This window comes from Oncorhynchus clarkii, chromosome 3 (genome assembly GCF_045791955.1).
Source record: "Oncorhynchus clarkii lewisi isolate Uvic-CL-2024 chromosome 3, UVic_Ocla_1.0, whole genome shotgun sequence".
Classification (NCBI taxonomy): domain Eukaryota; kingdom Metazoa; phylum Chordata; class Actinopteri; order Salmoniformes; family Salmonidae; genus Oncorhynchus; species Oncorhynchus clarkii.
The window spans coordinates 29507000-29523470 of NC_092149.1; the positions used below are offsets into that span (position 1 = coordinate 29507000).

At 40.5% G+C, this 16471-nt stretch overlaps 1 protein-coding gene across 1 annotated transcript in view; it reads right to left on the reverse strand.

Moving 5' to 3' along the window:
• Positions 1 to 277: 277 nt before the first annotated feature.
• LOC139392655 (ras/Rap GTPase-activating protein SynGAP-like) overlaps positions 278 to 16471 on the reverse strand; it is a 91166-nt gene continuing 74972 nt past the window's right edge. The window contains exons 19-20 of the mRNA XM_071140799.1: positions 12816 to 12897; positions 278 to 2182 (exon numbers count right to left, since the gene is read on the reverse strand). Of these exons, the coding sequence (XP_070996900.1) occupies positions 1763 to 2182; positions 12816 to 12897 (502 nt within the window). The 3' untranslated portion in view covers positions 278 to 1762. The remainder of the gene's footprint in view (positions 2183 to 12815; positions 12898 to 16471) is intronic.

Here is a 16471-nt window from a genome sequence, read left to right on the forward strand (position 1 = left end):
CTAAGGAATGTTATCCAACTAGTTATAAAGCACCACCAGTGTGAATCTTAAAGGGCCAAAATAAACCCAAATTCACATCTAAACAAAGATTACAATGGACAAGTTATACACAAAACAAGAGGACATGACAACACAGTATAACAGTATTCACAGACAGGTGATATCTGAACAGGTGACACAAAGCAATCAATTCCTTTAAGCGCACGGTGTAACATATTTTAGATTTGAAATACTCAAAACTAACAATGCCCCCAACAAACTTTGTTTTCTCAAAATGTTGTTACATCAGCATTCATCATGCTCAGCTACGTTAACTTAAAATAGTCCCTCGAAACGACATGAAGAAAGTCTATGCCACATATACATTTGGCTGAGCACTGTTTGACTACTGGCCAAAATGTGATTATCTGAGACCCAGGCACTTAAGGCTAGACTTAACTGGCTACCCCAAAATAAGAATCAAATAAATCGGTTTTGGTACTAAACAGAAAAAGCCATGACAACAATTTTGGAAGTGTACTAGGTGTTACAAGTGACTACGTTATATGCCAGGACACTGAAGGTCCAAAAATAGCATTCCTTTTATATTTTCAACCACTTCAAATTGCCGGTAAACTTTTTACCTGACAACTTTGCTATTGTCTCATTTGGTTCAAGCACCCTACTGGACCCAGCTGCCACTCCATTAAACAATTGCACACATAGGGACACGACACACACATAACAAACAAACAGACACATACATAAAAGAAATAGGCTACCTTGACAATAACAGACAGAGTGAGAGAGACAGACATACAGACCGTGGGAAACATGAAAGGCAACGCTATGACACACACACTTGATTTGGAGATGGCACTGTTTGTGTCTGGAGCACCAGTTGATCACACACAGGTTCTGAGATTGAGAAGAGAAAACATTGCACGAGTCCAGTCCACAAATGGGAAGTCCCTTAATTAACACATTTTTGAAAACATCACACACTTTCCTTAGGCCATAGGCCATGTCTGTGAAATCCCAAAAATTAAACCGTATTCTGCTTGTTCTGCACTCTGTAGTTAGTCTGCATTTTAAAAAGCATAGTTATTTTGGGATCTTGATAAGACTGCTTATGTACTATCATCAAATAATATAATCTTTCTGTCAATATCATCTCCGCCTGTTATTTGAAAACCCTGTTAAAATACACTCAAAGGCACTAAGGAAACCAAACTACAAAGCCAGATGACCACATCTCTACCAATGAAATTTGAGAGCTGGAGTTTTCAGGACAGGAAATGACAAGACCTGTATCGATGGAATTATGGGATACTACACGCATGTATATAGTAGGATGCTATTGGCTACTGAGAAGTCTTTAGGGAGTGAGATGTTATATAGTGTTTGCTTACGGTCTATATTTGATTAAACAAACACACAACGCAAAATCTCACGTAGTTGCTTGGTTTGGTGATTAGGCCTATACCAGTGTTTTATAGGCTCTATAGTTTGATTGATTGAAACAGTACATGAGGATCCCACAATGTCAGCGATAACTAAAAGGTATCATTATCTTGTCCTGCAAGACAGATACTGACCAAAGCCCAGTTTGAGCATGACGGAAATGAGGTCCATTGGAAAGCCCTTTTGTTGTCTTGTGTGATAATGCTGAACGTACTGTACAGTTAAATGTACAATGACTGCTGCCCCCTACACATTTATTCTCTCTCTGGTTTGAGTACACATAAAATAAACTGGAAAGATTGCAGTCATCTCATCATCCTCAAAAAAGGAAGGAAATGTGGCAAGACTTTTTTATTTGTGTCTTCTCTCTCTGATTTGGTTTTGTGTTGTTTTTGACCTGCTCCCTCTCCTCTATGCCCAGTCCTGCTGTTGTAGTGCTCTCAGCTGCCTCCGTGCTTGTCACTGGGGAGGATGTAGGGTTGCCACGGAGCTCTCCATTCTGGGGTGGATTGGGATGGAGATGAGGAGTGGGGGGAGGAGGAGGGTCTACGGGTGGGGAGGGGACTCCATTCTCATTCCGGGGCAAGCTGGTGGAGGAGATGCCCGAGGAAGAGATAGTAGGGTCAGGATCAGTGGTCATCCCTCCTTCTTTTTCGCCTTCTTTTTCTCCTCCTCCCCCTCTTCCACCTTCAGTATTCACACAGGGGTCTGCTGAACCCAGGGAGGAATGCTGGGCCCCCTAGCAAGACAGAGAGAGGGAGGGGAGAAGAGGAGTAGGAGAGGGGAGAGATGGGAGTGGGAGAAGGGGCATTCAGTGGGGGATTTGTGGCATGGACAAGGGTGTAAAGGAGTCAGCCAATCCAGGAAAGAGAGAATGAGGCAATATAAAGAGTCATATATGAAGCAGGAAATGTGTAGAGAGAAGGCAACAGGGAGGATGGAAGGAGAGGGAGATATAAACAAGCAAGGAATAATCAAATAAAAAGAGGAGGCCAGTGAAGAACAAACAGGTGGGTAGAGGTGAGAGTAAATAGGTGAATCAGTTACGAATGTAGAAAGAAAAGAATGGAGGAAATAGTGTGGGGTGATGAGGGTCCCGATAGGAAAGGATCAAAGCAGGAGGTAAAGAAAGAAAGGATCATGTGAGAAAGCAAAGGGAGTAAGGGAGGGAGAGAAATACGTGACAAGGGATGGGAGGAACAACGGAGAAAGAGAAATAGAGGAAAATGAGTTACAGAGCAGAAGTATGAGGTACACCAGTAGAGATGGACAGCATAGGAGAGGGGATACAGTCAGAAAAGGAAAAGGTGGAAGGAATTACAATCTTGGGTTGACCAACATGTCAGTTCCTTGATCTTCGTATGATGCTGAGTTAGAAGGGGGTACTAGTCAGGGACGGGTGTCAAAAGGAGTCCGAGCAGTCAAGAAGAATGAGAGTTGTGTCAATCTTAGCCAATGAGATTAATTTCAAGGAATTTCTATACATTCTAATTTGTATTATAAACTGGGTGGTTCGAGCCCTGAATGCTGATTGGCTGACAACCGTGCCATATCAGACCGTATACAATTACATTGGTAACCAGTTTATAATAGCAATAAGGCACCTCGGGGGTTTGTGGTGTAAGGCCAATATACCACGGCTAATGGCTGTATCCAGGCACTCCGCATTGCGTCATGCTAAGAAAAGCCCTTAGCCGTGGTATATTGGCCTTATGCCATACCCTCTCGTGCCTTATTGCTTAAATATACTGCAGTGAAGGCTTGAAAACCATGGTGACACAAATATTTATGACTCTGTAACTTGATACAATTGTGTCATCTTAATTAATCTTACACACATTAAAATCCATGCACATTTCATGTTTAGCATGGTTTTTGCTAAGCTTTCAGTCAATTGACCTTTGTCAGAGCAAAACTTTCACAGAAAGAAAGAAAGAAATAAAGAATAAAAAGCCTTCACCGAAAGCTTAGCTAAGACCACAATAAATGTGAAGAAATTCAATATTGTTTTTACATGCACCTTAGTTCCCTTGTCAAGTGTGTGGTTGATTCCCACACGTCGTTGAACCTTATAAGTACTTTAACCTTTAAATAGTAATAAGTACTTTAAGATAAAACATTATAGATGATAATATTATAGTATTGCATTATTATAATAGTCTAACATGCAGATGGGTTACTGTACTTCTTAGAACTTTAGATGTGAATTGGAGAACATAATGACTAAATACTGATCTACAAAGCTCGAATAAGAAGCTAGTATTCAAGAGCTCTTGAATAAAATCTCAACTGTGTCTAACCCACCAATCAGAATTTCTAAGCCATACCCATTGACCAATTATCAATGGATGCTCATTCATTTACCAAATCTGTAAAGCACTGGGTTGGGATTTGTAATAAGCGAATAAGTCAAACGTTTGGTTTTGCTACCTATCCTTACCTACATTGGCGCAGAATAACGTCATTGCAAATACCAGATTGATTTCAGTTCTTAATTAAATCAAGCTCTGAATGCAAGTCATCATGTCCAGTCCTGTTCAATGCAGTCTGTTTTGGAGCAGTAGGAAAGAAAATATCTGGGTTATTGGCACTGATGGAGGTTGTGTTAGATTGAGGAAATGGTGTCAAACGTATCCAAGTAAAAACAGCAATGTGGAATCATTTAAAAGATTTCTAAACAAATTGAATTGACATTTTCTCAAATGTGTAATAACTTCATTGAACACTAAGGACTAAAGACCATTCATATGAATGTACCAAGGATTATGAAGTCTTAAGATGTGAACGAAGCACTGGAGAAGTGAAAGTCAGAAAAAAAGGTATTTCAAGAGGGTTTTATGATCTGCATCCAGTACAGAAATTAGTCGGAAAAAGGCCATTTGTTTTCAAAACTAATTAGCATTCAAAATCAGGGTGGGTGTATCCATTGTGTGTAGCAGGTGTTTCCATTTCTAGAAAGAGAACAAAAAATGTCCTCCAAAAAGTGTAATTGAACTGGCAGACCTTTTCTCTTCTCACTCAGAACCTTGTAAAGCCCACGGCGATAACCAATTTCAACAGATATTACCGTTAGCATACATGCTAATCCCATTCCCTACTTGGTGCTAGCAACAGTAACAGGAAATGTGTTATGGAAACAAGGGGAACAAGTGGTATTTCTCTACCAGTGCTGGATTACTTTCAAACCAGTTCTACAAAAATGACTACAAACCCTTTCACATTATTTATCCAAGTTTAGCCAGACCTGCCAATACAACTGGGAAATTGTGTGAATATGTTATGATAAGAAAGTTAGCTAGCTGCTAGGTAGCCAACCTATGCTAATAAAAGAAACAGCGATCCAGTCAACTTAACAAACGTGCATCACTCACTGTTAATGATCCATATGTGCAGAGTTTGCTTACTTGAACAACTTGGTGTTTATGTTTGTACAAAAGCTGCAACTAATAAAAGTTAGGAGATTGTAGACAAAAACGACACATAGTGGATGAATTGTGCAATGTTAAGTGCATTGTTAGTATGCTTTGGTAGCAATTCTCAAATGTTCTTACCCAGCAACATGAATAGGAAATTATTAATAAATTGCTGTTTCAAACTAGGCATATCATTGTGGAAATTAGACGTACAAACCAACCAAATATTCCATAACAGCAGTAGATGACTGACATACATGTAAAGGACACTAGACAACTCTCCAAGTATGACCCAGAGCAAAAAGAACAACAATACAGTACTGGCGACACACTTGATCAAACTCACAATGACAATACATGAACATCGGATCAACTTATGAGCTCAGGTGCCATATACATACAGGACACATACACACAGGAATATATAAACACACTCTCCAAGAAACACACACATTGACATATACGCACACCAGTTGTTTATTTTCAGGAAAGGATTGTGTCAGATACGGAGATTTCCCATAATTCCCGTCATTTATTTGGGGGAGTGGTGGGAGGGGAGATGAGTCGAATTGAATGGATATGTTGATGACCCACTGTAACGTGTTCCTCTGTGAGACACGTGCAGTGTGTGTAGGTGAGATTGTGTTGATTTGAGCAGGGTTATTGTTGTATATGGATGTAGTCAGTTACCTTGTTGATATTGGTTCTTGGAATAGAGCTATATATATGTATTACTGCAGCAGAGCCATCAGTGTTTGTACGTGTACCTAATAGAGTATCTGAATTGTCAAGCTTTTTGTCATAACTGGAACTAACTAAGGCCTGAATTCAATCAGATCGATCATTAACCATCGTTAACCAGCGTTGGCCAACATCTGCATAGCAAATGTTTTATAATCCCTACCGCGAGCTGACCTATCGGTGAGTGGATACTTTTGTCCGTCACAAACCACTCCCTTACTTGTCATCCCTACCGCATTAGAAGTTCAAAACGGCGCTAGAAATTGTAGGCTCTATCGATGTTAGAAATAATGTATAGAGTAATGTAATGTATAGAGATGAATAGCCTATCAATCTAATTTGAGTGTTTGATTGGTAACGCGGCTGCATAAACCTCTAATGCGGCTGCATGGGATTCGTCGGATTACGTTGAGTGTGGTTTCGTTGCTACTTGTGGATTTGACAACTCTAATGCAGTTCCACCTCCGACACCGCTAAACAACAGCTATTTGGCTGTCAATCTGATTGAATCTAGACCTAAATATATATTACTACCAGCAAGGCAGGGTAGCCTAGTGGTTAGAGCGTTGGACTAGTAACCGGAAAGTTGCAAGTTCAAATCCTTGAGCTGACAAGGTACAAATCTGTCGTTCTGCCCCTGAACAGGCTGTTACCCACTGTTCCTAGGCCGTCATTGAAAATAAGAATTTGTTCTTAACTGACTTGCCTAGTTAAATAAATGTAAAAAAACATATATATATTCTGATCAAACAGTTTGTGTATCATCCCAAAACAACACAGGGAAATTGAAATAAAAAAGTAGTGGAGGGATGAACAAGGATGAAGGAGTTGCAAGGTTTTGCAAATGCCAACATTTGATAATAGTGGAGCATTGAATTAAACAGCTGAACAGTTTGATGCATTTCGGTCAGGAATTCTACCATTGATGCTGGAGTTTTATGGTTTGAATCCAGAGGGTAAGCAATTTACCTAATGCAAAAAGTTACACCTTTAGGAAGTCTCCGTATATGACTGAATTTGTGCAAATAATGTTGGCATATTTGTCTGAGTGGTGTAAGAGTAACATACATTAATGTATATAGTATGTGTATTTTAAATCTGTACAATACATAAATCCAAATGTCCAATATATAGTGCTACACTGTACAGTGCCTTTGGAAAGTATTCAAACCACTTGACTTTTTCAAGATGTTGTTATGTTGCAGACTTATTCTAAAATTGATTAAATCGTCCCCCCCCCCCCCCCCCCCCCCCCCCCCATAAATCTACACTCAATACACCATAATGACGAAGCAAAAACAGGTTTTTAGTTTATTAAAAAAAATATATATATGGAATATCACATTTTTATAAGTATTCAGATTACAGCCTCGAGTCTTCTTGGGTATGATGCTACAAGCTTGGCACACCTGTATTTAGGGAGTTTCTCCCATTCTTCTCTGCAGATCATCTCAAGCTCTGGCAGGTTGGATGGGGAGCGTTGCATTACAGCTATTTTCAGGTCTCTCCAGAGATGTTCGATCGGGTTTACGTCCGGGTTCTGGCTGGGCCACTCAAGGACATTCAGAGACTTGTCCCGAAGCCACTCTTGCGTTGTCTTGGCTGTGTGCTTAGGGTCGTTGTCCTGTTGGAAGGTTAACTTTTGTCCCAGTCTGAGGTCCTGAACGCTCTGGAGCAGGTTTTCATCAAGGATCTCTCTGTACTTTGCTCCGTTCATCTTTGCCTCGATTTTGACTAGTCTCCCAGTCCCTGCCTCTGAAAAACATCCCCAGAGCATGATGCTACCACCATGCTTCACCATAGGGATGGTGCCAGGTTTCCTCCAGATGTGACGCTTTGCATTCAAGCCAAAGAGTTCAATCTTGGTTTCATCAGACCAGACAATCTTGTTTCTCATGTTCTGAGAGTCCTTTTGTTGCCTTTTGGCAAACTCCAAGCAGGCTGTCATGTGCCTTTTACTGAGGAGGGGCTTCCGTCTGGCCACTCAACCATGAAGGTCTGATTGGTGGAATGCTGCAGAGATGGTTGTCCTTCTGGAAGGTTTTCCCATCTCCACAGAGGAACTCTAGAGCTCTGTCAGAGTGGCCATCGGTTCTTGGTCACCTCCCTGAGCGGCCAGCTCTATGAAGAGTCTTGGTGGGTCCAAACTTCTTCAATTTAAGAATGATGGAGGCCACTGTGTTCTTGGGGACCTTCAATACTGCAGAAATGTTTTGGTACTCTTCCCCAGATCTGTGCCTCGACACAATTCTGTCTCGGAGCTCTACAGACAACTCCTTTGACCTCAAGGCTTGGTTTTTGCTCTGACATGCACTGTCAACTGGTGGACCTTATATAGACAGGTGTGTGCCTTTCCAAATGATGTCCAATCAATTGAATTTACCACAGGTGGACTCCGATCAAGTTGTAGAAACATCTCAAGGATGATCAATGGAAACAGGATGCACCTGAGCTCAATTTCGAGTCTCATAGCAAAAGGTCTGAATACTTGTATGTAAATACTGTAAGTTAATGTTTTTAATGTTTTATACATTTGCACAAATTTCTAAAAACCTGTTTTGGCTTTGTCATTATGGGGTATTGTGTGCAGATTGCTGAGGATTTTAAAAATAAATAATTTAAATTAAGGCTGTAACGTAACACAATGTGGAAAAGGTCAAGGGGTCTGAATACTTTCCAAAGGCACTGTCCAGCCTGGCCTCAGACTAGATGTAAAAGTAAACGAAAATCCAGTACACTCAAATTAGCATGATATGTTATGTTTGGTTACATCAGGCCGAAGGTTACTTAAGGCAAAAATTAAAGGATTGTAGTTAGTCGGGGTGGATGGTTGAGCGTATAGCTACTTTGCAACTACTTGTTAGCTAACCCTTCCCCTAGCCCTTTCAACTCCTGACCTTAACCTTAACCCCTAACCCCTAGCCTAGCTAACATAGCCACCTAGCTAACGTTAGCTTTAACCATCTAGCCACCTTCTTAACATTAGCCACAACAAATTGGAATTCTTAACATATCATACGTATTGCAAATTTGTAGCATATTTTATGAATTGTAAAATATCATACGAAATGAATGATGGACATATTAGTGCATACCATACGTAACGATCATACTAATTTGAGTGTCCCAGATTTTTGTTTACTATGTTATGTCTACCCCAGAATCTGGGTTGATATTTCTGCTCCAGCATTTATTGATTTTATTTTACAGCAAAGCTCGACATTATTCAAATTGCTGTTGACAAAATCAAAATAACCAAAATAATGTGAACAATAGGTAAAGAAAGAATATTGCCGTTTATAAGACGTGTGATTTTCTGTATAAGACATGTCTGTGTAAATCAATTAGTGCTTCTGTTGGTGCTGCATACGGACAGTGACGCACATACAGTACAGTGGAGGAATCAAAGTGAAGAGGCAGAATGTATGGATGGAGAGAGGCAGTACCACTGAAGTGTATGCTGGTTGGTTTATTACCTTTGTACTCGGGGTGGGACGGGCGCGAGACGGGGCTGCACTAGGATGGATTGGCGCCTCCCCTAAGAGAAATCACCGTATCTCATCAACACAGGAGAAGAGGAGAGGAACGATAGAGAAAAGGAGAGGCTAGGCATGTGTGCACTGAAGAAACTAAACGGTAGAAGTTGGGTGTCGAGGAGCATTAGGGATACTCAACGCCAACAGGACACACACAAACACAAAGGAACACACACCACATTCGCGCCAACACAAACCCAGCAGCCTGAAAGCACAAGAGGGCCCAACATGTCAACCAAGTCTGCATGCTGAGGAAGAAAACCAAGGCTGTTGATACACACATGCAGCAGTGAAGATGGTAAGTAGCCATCTTGTGCAAGCCAGAACGTGAGGCAGCATGATGTACAAGTACACCCTCCGGACAGGATGCTACTCAATCGCAGGGGCATATCCCCCAACCTATCTCCTTAATGCTGAGCCAAGCAGAGACACATTGGGTCCCGTTTTTAGTCTTTGGCCGAGGATCGAACTCCCAACATTCCAATCACAGGGCGGACACTCTAACAACAAGGCCACTGAGTTGGTTTAGCAATAAAGATAGCTGCATTTTAAATCAAGCTAAATGTCATTCATTGATCCAAAGACTGAAAAGTCTTAAGAAAAATTGTATCTCTGATCTCTTCTGAAGCTGAGGGGTTAGAAGTTGAGGCGAAAGGTCATGCTACTGCTAAACATGCAGTAATCATTGGCAAAAGTAATAAACACAACTATTACTGCAACAAGGAATAAATAGTATTAAAAAACAGAGTTAAACAGTATAATTATGCATACACATAAAAAATGTTGAATGACACATAACACATACAAGGTTATAGAGACAGTAGATAACTGATGTGATAGAGATAACCATGTAAAGTGAGACATGCATTATACTCACAATGATGCATGAAACATACAACATTAAGTTGGAAAGGATATGTGGAGTACAACATCCAAATGATGATTTATTTGTTACGAGTCATTACAAGGACAGGTTGATCTACTGTACTTTCAAGAGTGCTACCACTAGTTGCTGCCTACAGGTGTAATATCTTAATTGGACCAGTTTCCCACAGCAGGAAAATAATCCTGCACCAACAGGAATGTGGATAATAATTAATGGATATGTTTGTAGGGGTTGATACATTTTTCATTAGGGCAAATCAAGTCAAACATTTTAAAGTGGAAATTACAAACATTAGAAGCTAAATTAACTCATTTAATCAAGTTTGACAATGAAATCCCATTAAAACCAGATATCTACTAGAGATGGGGTGGAGGTATTCTCAACATAATGCTCTTGGAAGTTGTATCCACAAATTGCACGTAAAAAACTGAAAGCTGAGTGAACTGCCCACTGTTGGGACAATAAAGATGACGTGAACCCTATGAGTCACCGACACCCCCACCTAGACACCTAGCATTAAACGCCTGTTGCTGCCATGGTGATGGACAAGTGATTGTATGATAGCCACCTCACTGCAAATACTGACAGATATTGGAAACGCAATCATTAACACATGCCAACATGCTCTGCTTGGGCATAGCCATGATGGGAATGTAATGGTCCACAACAATTTACGGTTTCCTTTAATAATCTTCTTGACTATAGCCTTCAGAACAATGGAGATACACAGAAAGGTTTGCCTGGTTGCATGACAATGGACAATTAGCATGAGAAAAGAGAAAACTTGGGTGGAAGCATGACATGGAAATAATAAATGGTACCAGAAGATCCATGTTGGACTGCTGTGATTTGTGATACTGTGTCTCGGAAGAGACCCAAACAGCTTCATGTTAGATAGCAAATCTCCCTCTTCCAGCTTGGAAACAAAACCAATGTCAAGATGGATGCCCAGCCTTGAACGCTACTACGACCTCTTGAGAAGAGCTAATCCAACTGTATCTCTCAGCCCTCAGAAAGGACAAATAGATTCCGACAGCAACGCTGTGTGAGGCTGTAGGCCAAGTCTACCATGACACTCCCCGCAACTACATGTCAACCACAGGCTGGCCACGGTCGACTGAGTGTAACCAGCGCGAGCGCAAAAACTCTTTGGTCTGCTACTTGTCTGGCAACTGAACACAGCGCCACGCATCGCTGGACGGCTTTACCCCCTTTCAACCACAGTTTCTATGCCTTTCTGGCTAATCTCTCCCTCTCTTCCTCTCCCTCCCGCCCTTCCTCTCCCTCTCTGGGGGTAGCTGTGTACTGAATGGAGAAATAACAGGAGAGACGCATTGGATCACTGCTCACTCGAGGAAGCATGGCTGAAGCCTTTACCGTTTAAAGCCTTGCAGGGGTGCTGCATTCAGCTGTATTCTTATCTGGGACATAGTGGGAGCCCTGTCTGTTCACACCGCTCAAACCTTCTGCTTTTGTTTTTATCTCTGGATGTCAGAAAATGTATTATATCTGTTGCCTCTTTTGAGTCTGATTTGATTCAGATATAGGATAAAGAAGTTTGGATTGGGGAAGTGGCTGGGTGGGATTCAGCGAAGCTTGAGCGTACATGTGTCATGTTGTTTGCAAGAGACATTGTGGTTTGACACATACTCACTCTCTCTCGCTCTTTTACACACACACACACACACACACACACACACACACACACACACACACACACACACACACACACACACACACACACACACACACACACACACACACACACACACACACACACACACACACACACACAGAGAAAAATCTGGCATGTCTTTGCAGCATGACTCATGATTGAGGGTGGGCTTGACCGGTTTGACAGGAGATGATGTGTGGCTGGCTAAAAGCATGGACCGAGAGACATTGAGTGTGGGATGTTGGAAACGTTGTCGGCCTGACAAAATTAACTCATCCTCAGGACCAAAACTGTTCAATAGTTGTGCATTATGTCTGTCTTGCATTTGTGTTAGACTGGTAATACAACTTGACGTTGACATGCTCAGTGTGAATAGTTGGGATGAAGGAGTTTGGATTGGGGAAGCGGTTGGGTGGGACTCATCTTCTGGTGGAACAGGGATTTGATTTAAAGGAATGGAAGAAGCTTGAGCATACATATGTGATGTAATTTGCAAGAGACATTGGGGTTTGACACACGATCTCTCTTTCACACACACACAGACACATACACACACACACACACACTGAAAGCTGGTATGTCTTTGCAGCATGACTCAGGCTTGAGGGTGAGCCTGCCCGGTTTGACAGGAGATGATGAGTGGCTGGCTAAAAGCATGGACCGTGAGACATTGAGTGTGGTTGCTGGAGATGTTGTCGGCCTGACAAATTAACTCATCCTCAGGACCAAAACTGTTCAATAGTCGTGTATTATGTCTTGCATTTGTTGTTTGACTGGTAATACAACTTGACTTAATACATATAGTTCACACAAAGTTTTAAGACGTGTCTGAGATGTACAGTTATCACAGACGTTGATTTGATTACAACCTGGATGTGGTCAGACGTAATATAAACAGACTGATTGAGAGACAGACACGAGATGTAAACAGACGTTCTTTGACCTTCAAAGCACCTAAATGGATTGACAGACAAATGACAGTCTCACCCAAACCCAAGGACTTGTCTAGACAAAATAAAAGGGACAAATCAACAAAGAGATGAAAACAACATTGAGGAGGATAGAGAGATAGACAGAGGCCATCCTACAGACATGGCGACCGGAAGAAGAAAATCACAGACCTGATCGGCGAAGACCCTAACGTTAGCTTTTGGCGGCTCAATGATGGCTCCTCCCCTTATCTCATCCTCCACAGCCATAAGTCTAAGAGAGAGAGAGAGAGAGAGAGAGAGTTCAAACAGTTGAGAGAATTGTGAGTTAAGTAGACACTAAGTAGCTAAGTGCAATGCGTAAGGCTTATAAAGACTGTCCAGGTGCAAGCTGCACCTGTCATTACCCTGACAAACGTTGATTTGTCAATTATACCCATTACCTGGTTTATAGTAGCGTTGTTATAACCTCTGGTAGCCAAATTATAATCTATTCAACCAATGCTGTAGCTGTTTAACATACACTGCTTCAGTAATACGAGGAAGCATTTTTGAGGCAGTTGAGGTGCATATTTCCATGTTTCCCAAGAGATTCAGCATGATGTGTCTGTTCAATTCAGGGTGTTTTCCAATTTAATCATGCCTAATGATGTCTAGATTGTGGTGTTTTGCCGGTCATCGTGTTCTGAAGGGGGTTTAATGAATAGTTCATCCTCATGGAATAGTTGAACTGACGCAACATGATAGAGATTCCAAATCCTTGTTATAACCATTTCAAAGAGTCATCTTGCAGGGATATTTGGAAGCTTATTACTACAGTCTCCATAGGATATTTTTCTTGCCTTGCAAATTCACCTTTTGACACGATTACTCAGCATAACAGAATTATTTTCCAGAGAGGGGAACATGGATCATTAATTACTTGCCTTTGGAATTTCAAAATCTGCATCATTCAAGGCAATGGTTCTGATATTTTCTTCAACAGACACAAAAGGTGAAGGATCAATTAAAAGTCACTGCAACCATGAAGTCAAATCCAAGATGGTGATCAGATGTTTGGTGATGGAGATTCAATGAACAAGAGTACATATGACATCCTAACTCCTACCTGGTCGGTATTTCTGAGGTAATGAAATTCTTCTGCTTTGCTTATTATATATTTCATTATCTTTCAATCTTATCACATCTACTTTCCGCCTGAACGACATGGTTGTTTTAATTTGAAGTCACACAGAAAAGCTGTGAAATTGCTGACAAGGTGGATGAACTTCAGAGCGTTAAACTCCTGAGATGAACAGAATGCTGAGAGAGGGCTAATTGCACAAAATGAATGACACATTTATATACAGCGCCTTCAAAAAGTATTCACACCCGTGACTTTTTCCACATTTAAAATGGATTACATTGAGATGTGTCACTGGCTTACACACAATACCCCACAATGTCAAAGTGGAATTATGTTTTTAGAAATGTTTACAAATGAATTTAAAATGAAAAGCTGAAATGTCTCGAGTCAATAAGTATTCAACCCCTTCGTTATGGCAAGCCTAAATAAATTCCGGAGTAACACTGTGCTTACGAAGTCACATAATAAGTTACATGGACTCATAATATTGTTTAACAAGATTTTTGAATGATTACCTCATCTCTGTACCCACACATACAATTATCTGTAAGGTCCCTCATTCGAGCAGTGAATTTCAAACACAGATTCAGGTTTTTCAATGCCTGGCAAATAGGGGCACGTATTGGTAGATAAACAAATATAAAAGCAGACATTGAATATCACTTTGAGCATGGTGGCAAATAGGGGCACCTATTGGTAGATAAACAAATATAAAAGCAGACATTGAATATCACTTTGAGCATGGTGAAGTTATTATTACACTTTGGATGCTGTATCAATACATCCAGTCACTACAAAGATACAGGCATCCTTCCTAACTCATTTGCCGGAGAGGAAGGAAATCGCTGAGGGATTTCACAATGAGGCCAAAGGTGACTTTGAAACAGTTACAGCGTTTAATGGCTGTGATAAGCGAAAACTGAGACTGGAGCAACAACAGACAATAAAACTGCAAAAAATGTAAAAAATGTTTACTTTAAGTCCTGAATACAATGTGTTATGTTTGGGGCAAATCCAACACAACACATCACTGAGTACCACTTTCCATATTTTCAAGCATAGAGGTGGCTGCGTCATGTTATGGGCATGCTTGTCATCGGCAAGGACTATGGAGTTTTTTTAGGATAAAAGAAATTGAATATAGAGCTAAGCACAGGCAAAATCCTAGAGAAAAACCTGGTTAAGTCTGCTTTCCAGACAGACACCGGAGACAAATTTAGCAGGACAATAACCAAAAACACAAGGCCAAATATACACAGGAGTTGCTCACCAATACAACATTGAATGTTCCTGAGTGGCCTAATTACATTTTTGACTTAAATCAGCTTGGAAATGAATGAAAAGACCTGAAAATGGTTGTCTAACAACAATCAACAACCAGCTTGACAGAGCTTGAATTTTTTAAATAATAATGTGCAAATGTTGTACAATCCAGGTGTGCAAAGCTCTTAGAGACAAAGACTCACAGCTGTAATCGATGCCAAAGGTGAGTCTAACATACAGCATATTGACTCAGGGTTGTGAATACTTATGTAAATTACATATTTCTGTAAAACATGTTTTCACTTTGTCATTATGTGGTATCGTGTGTAGATGGGTGAGACGTGTGTAGATGGGTTTTTTATTTAATCCATTTTGAATTCAGGATGTAACACAATAAAATGTGGAATAAGTCAAGGGGTATGAATACTTTCTGAAGGAACTGTATAGGACATTGTGCAGCGGCAACAGGGAAAGTGTGGACCAGACAGCCAATGTGATTGGTGCAAAAACTGAGCCAATAAGACAAGCTAAAAACAGAAATACATTTTAATGTTAGCACACATTTTAGTCAAACTATTTCAAAATGCGTGGTTGGTTTGGACAGAGGATAACATATCACCAATTGTCATATGCCACCATATCAAGCTGTAGCATTTCCGCAGAGAAAGCAGTCTCTGAATATCTTTATGCTTAACATACTCCAACTAAATTGATGCTTAACATGAATAAATGAAAATCCACAGGTGAAGTTTCAGACATTGGTGTTAGATGTTTTATTACATAAATAATGTACAGGGATTTATTGGACAAAAATAACAAAGGGAAAAGGAATCAAACGTATGCACTGACAGAAACATTGACACTGATCTAAGAAACAATGAAATGTAACATGAGTATACAGTAGAATTCTACAGAAGGCAGACAGTGATTCACATGGGTGATATGTACCAAAACTAAACCTGTATATCTATTTACTTCAAGTTCAACTAGTGTGCTTGTCAGGTCAAGTCTTACACACAGTCAAAACAATGTGGGTATTTGTCAATATGAGGTCAGGGACAGGTCATGATGTCTGAATTGGCTGTTACAGAGAAGTAAGGCAGGCGATCGGGTGAGTCAAAGGTCACATGATATGTAGTCAATTATATGTACATCAACAGTAAACCCTCACTATGTCCTGCTATTTGCCATATCAATCCAAATGGCTTTATTGCACAGTGCACAGAGAACTTTCAAAGTAATACTGATGTAATATTATACTGTACATCTATACAAACTACCAACATTATACTTGCTACAATGCCAAAAGAGAGGCAATCTTATGATAGTGAACAATTCTTGTTCCACATCGTATCTCAAAAAAATGACTCCCTCAAAGCTCTAACTTTAGCAAACAACGACACCATTTACCATTCTGTCTCCTATGATTTACTGCAGATCAAAAGTTAAACCAACGACA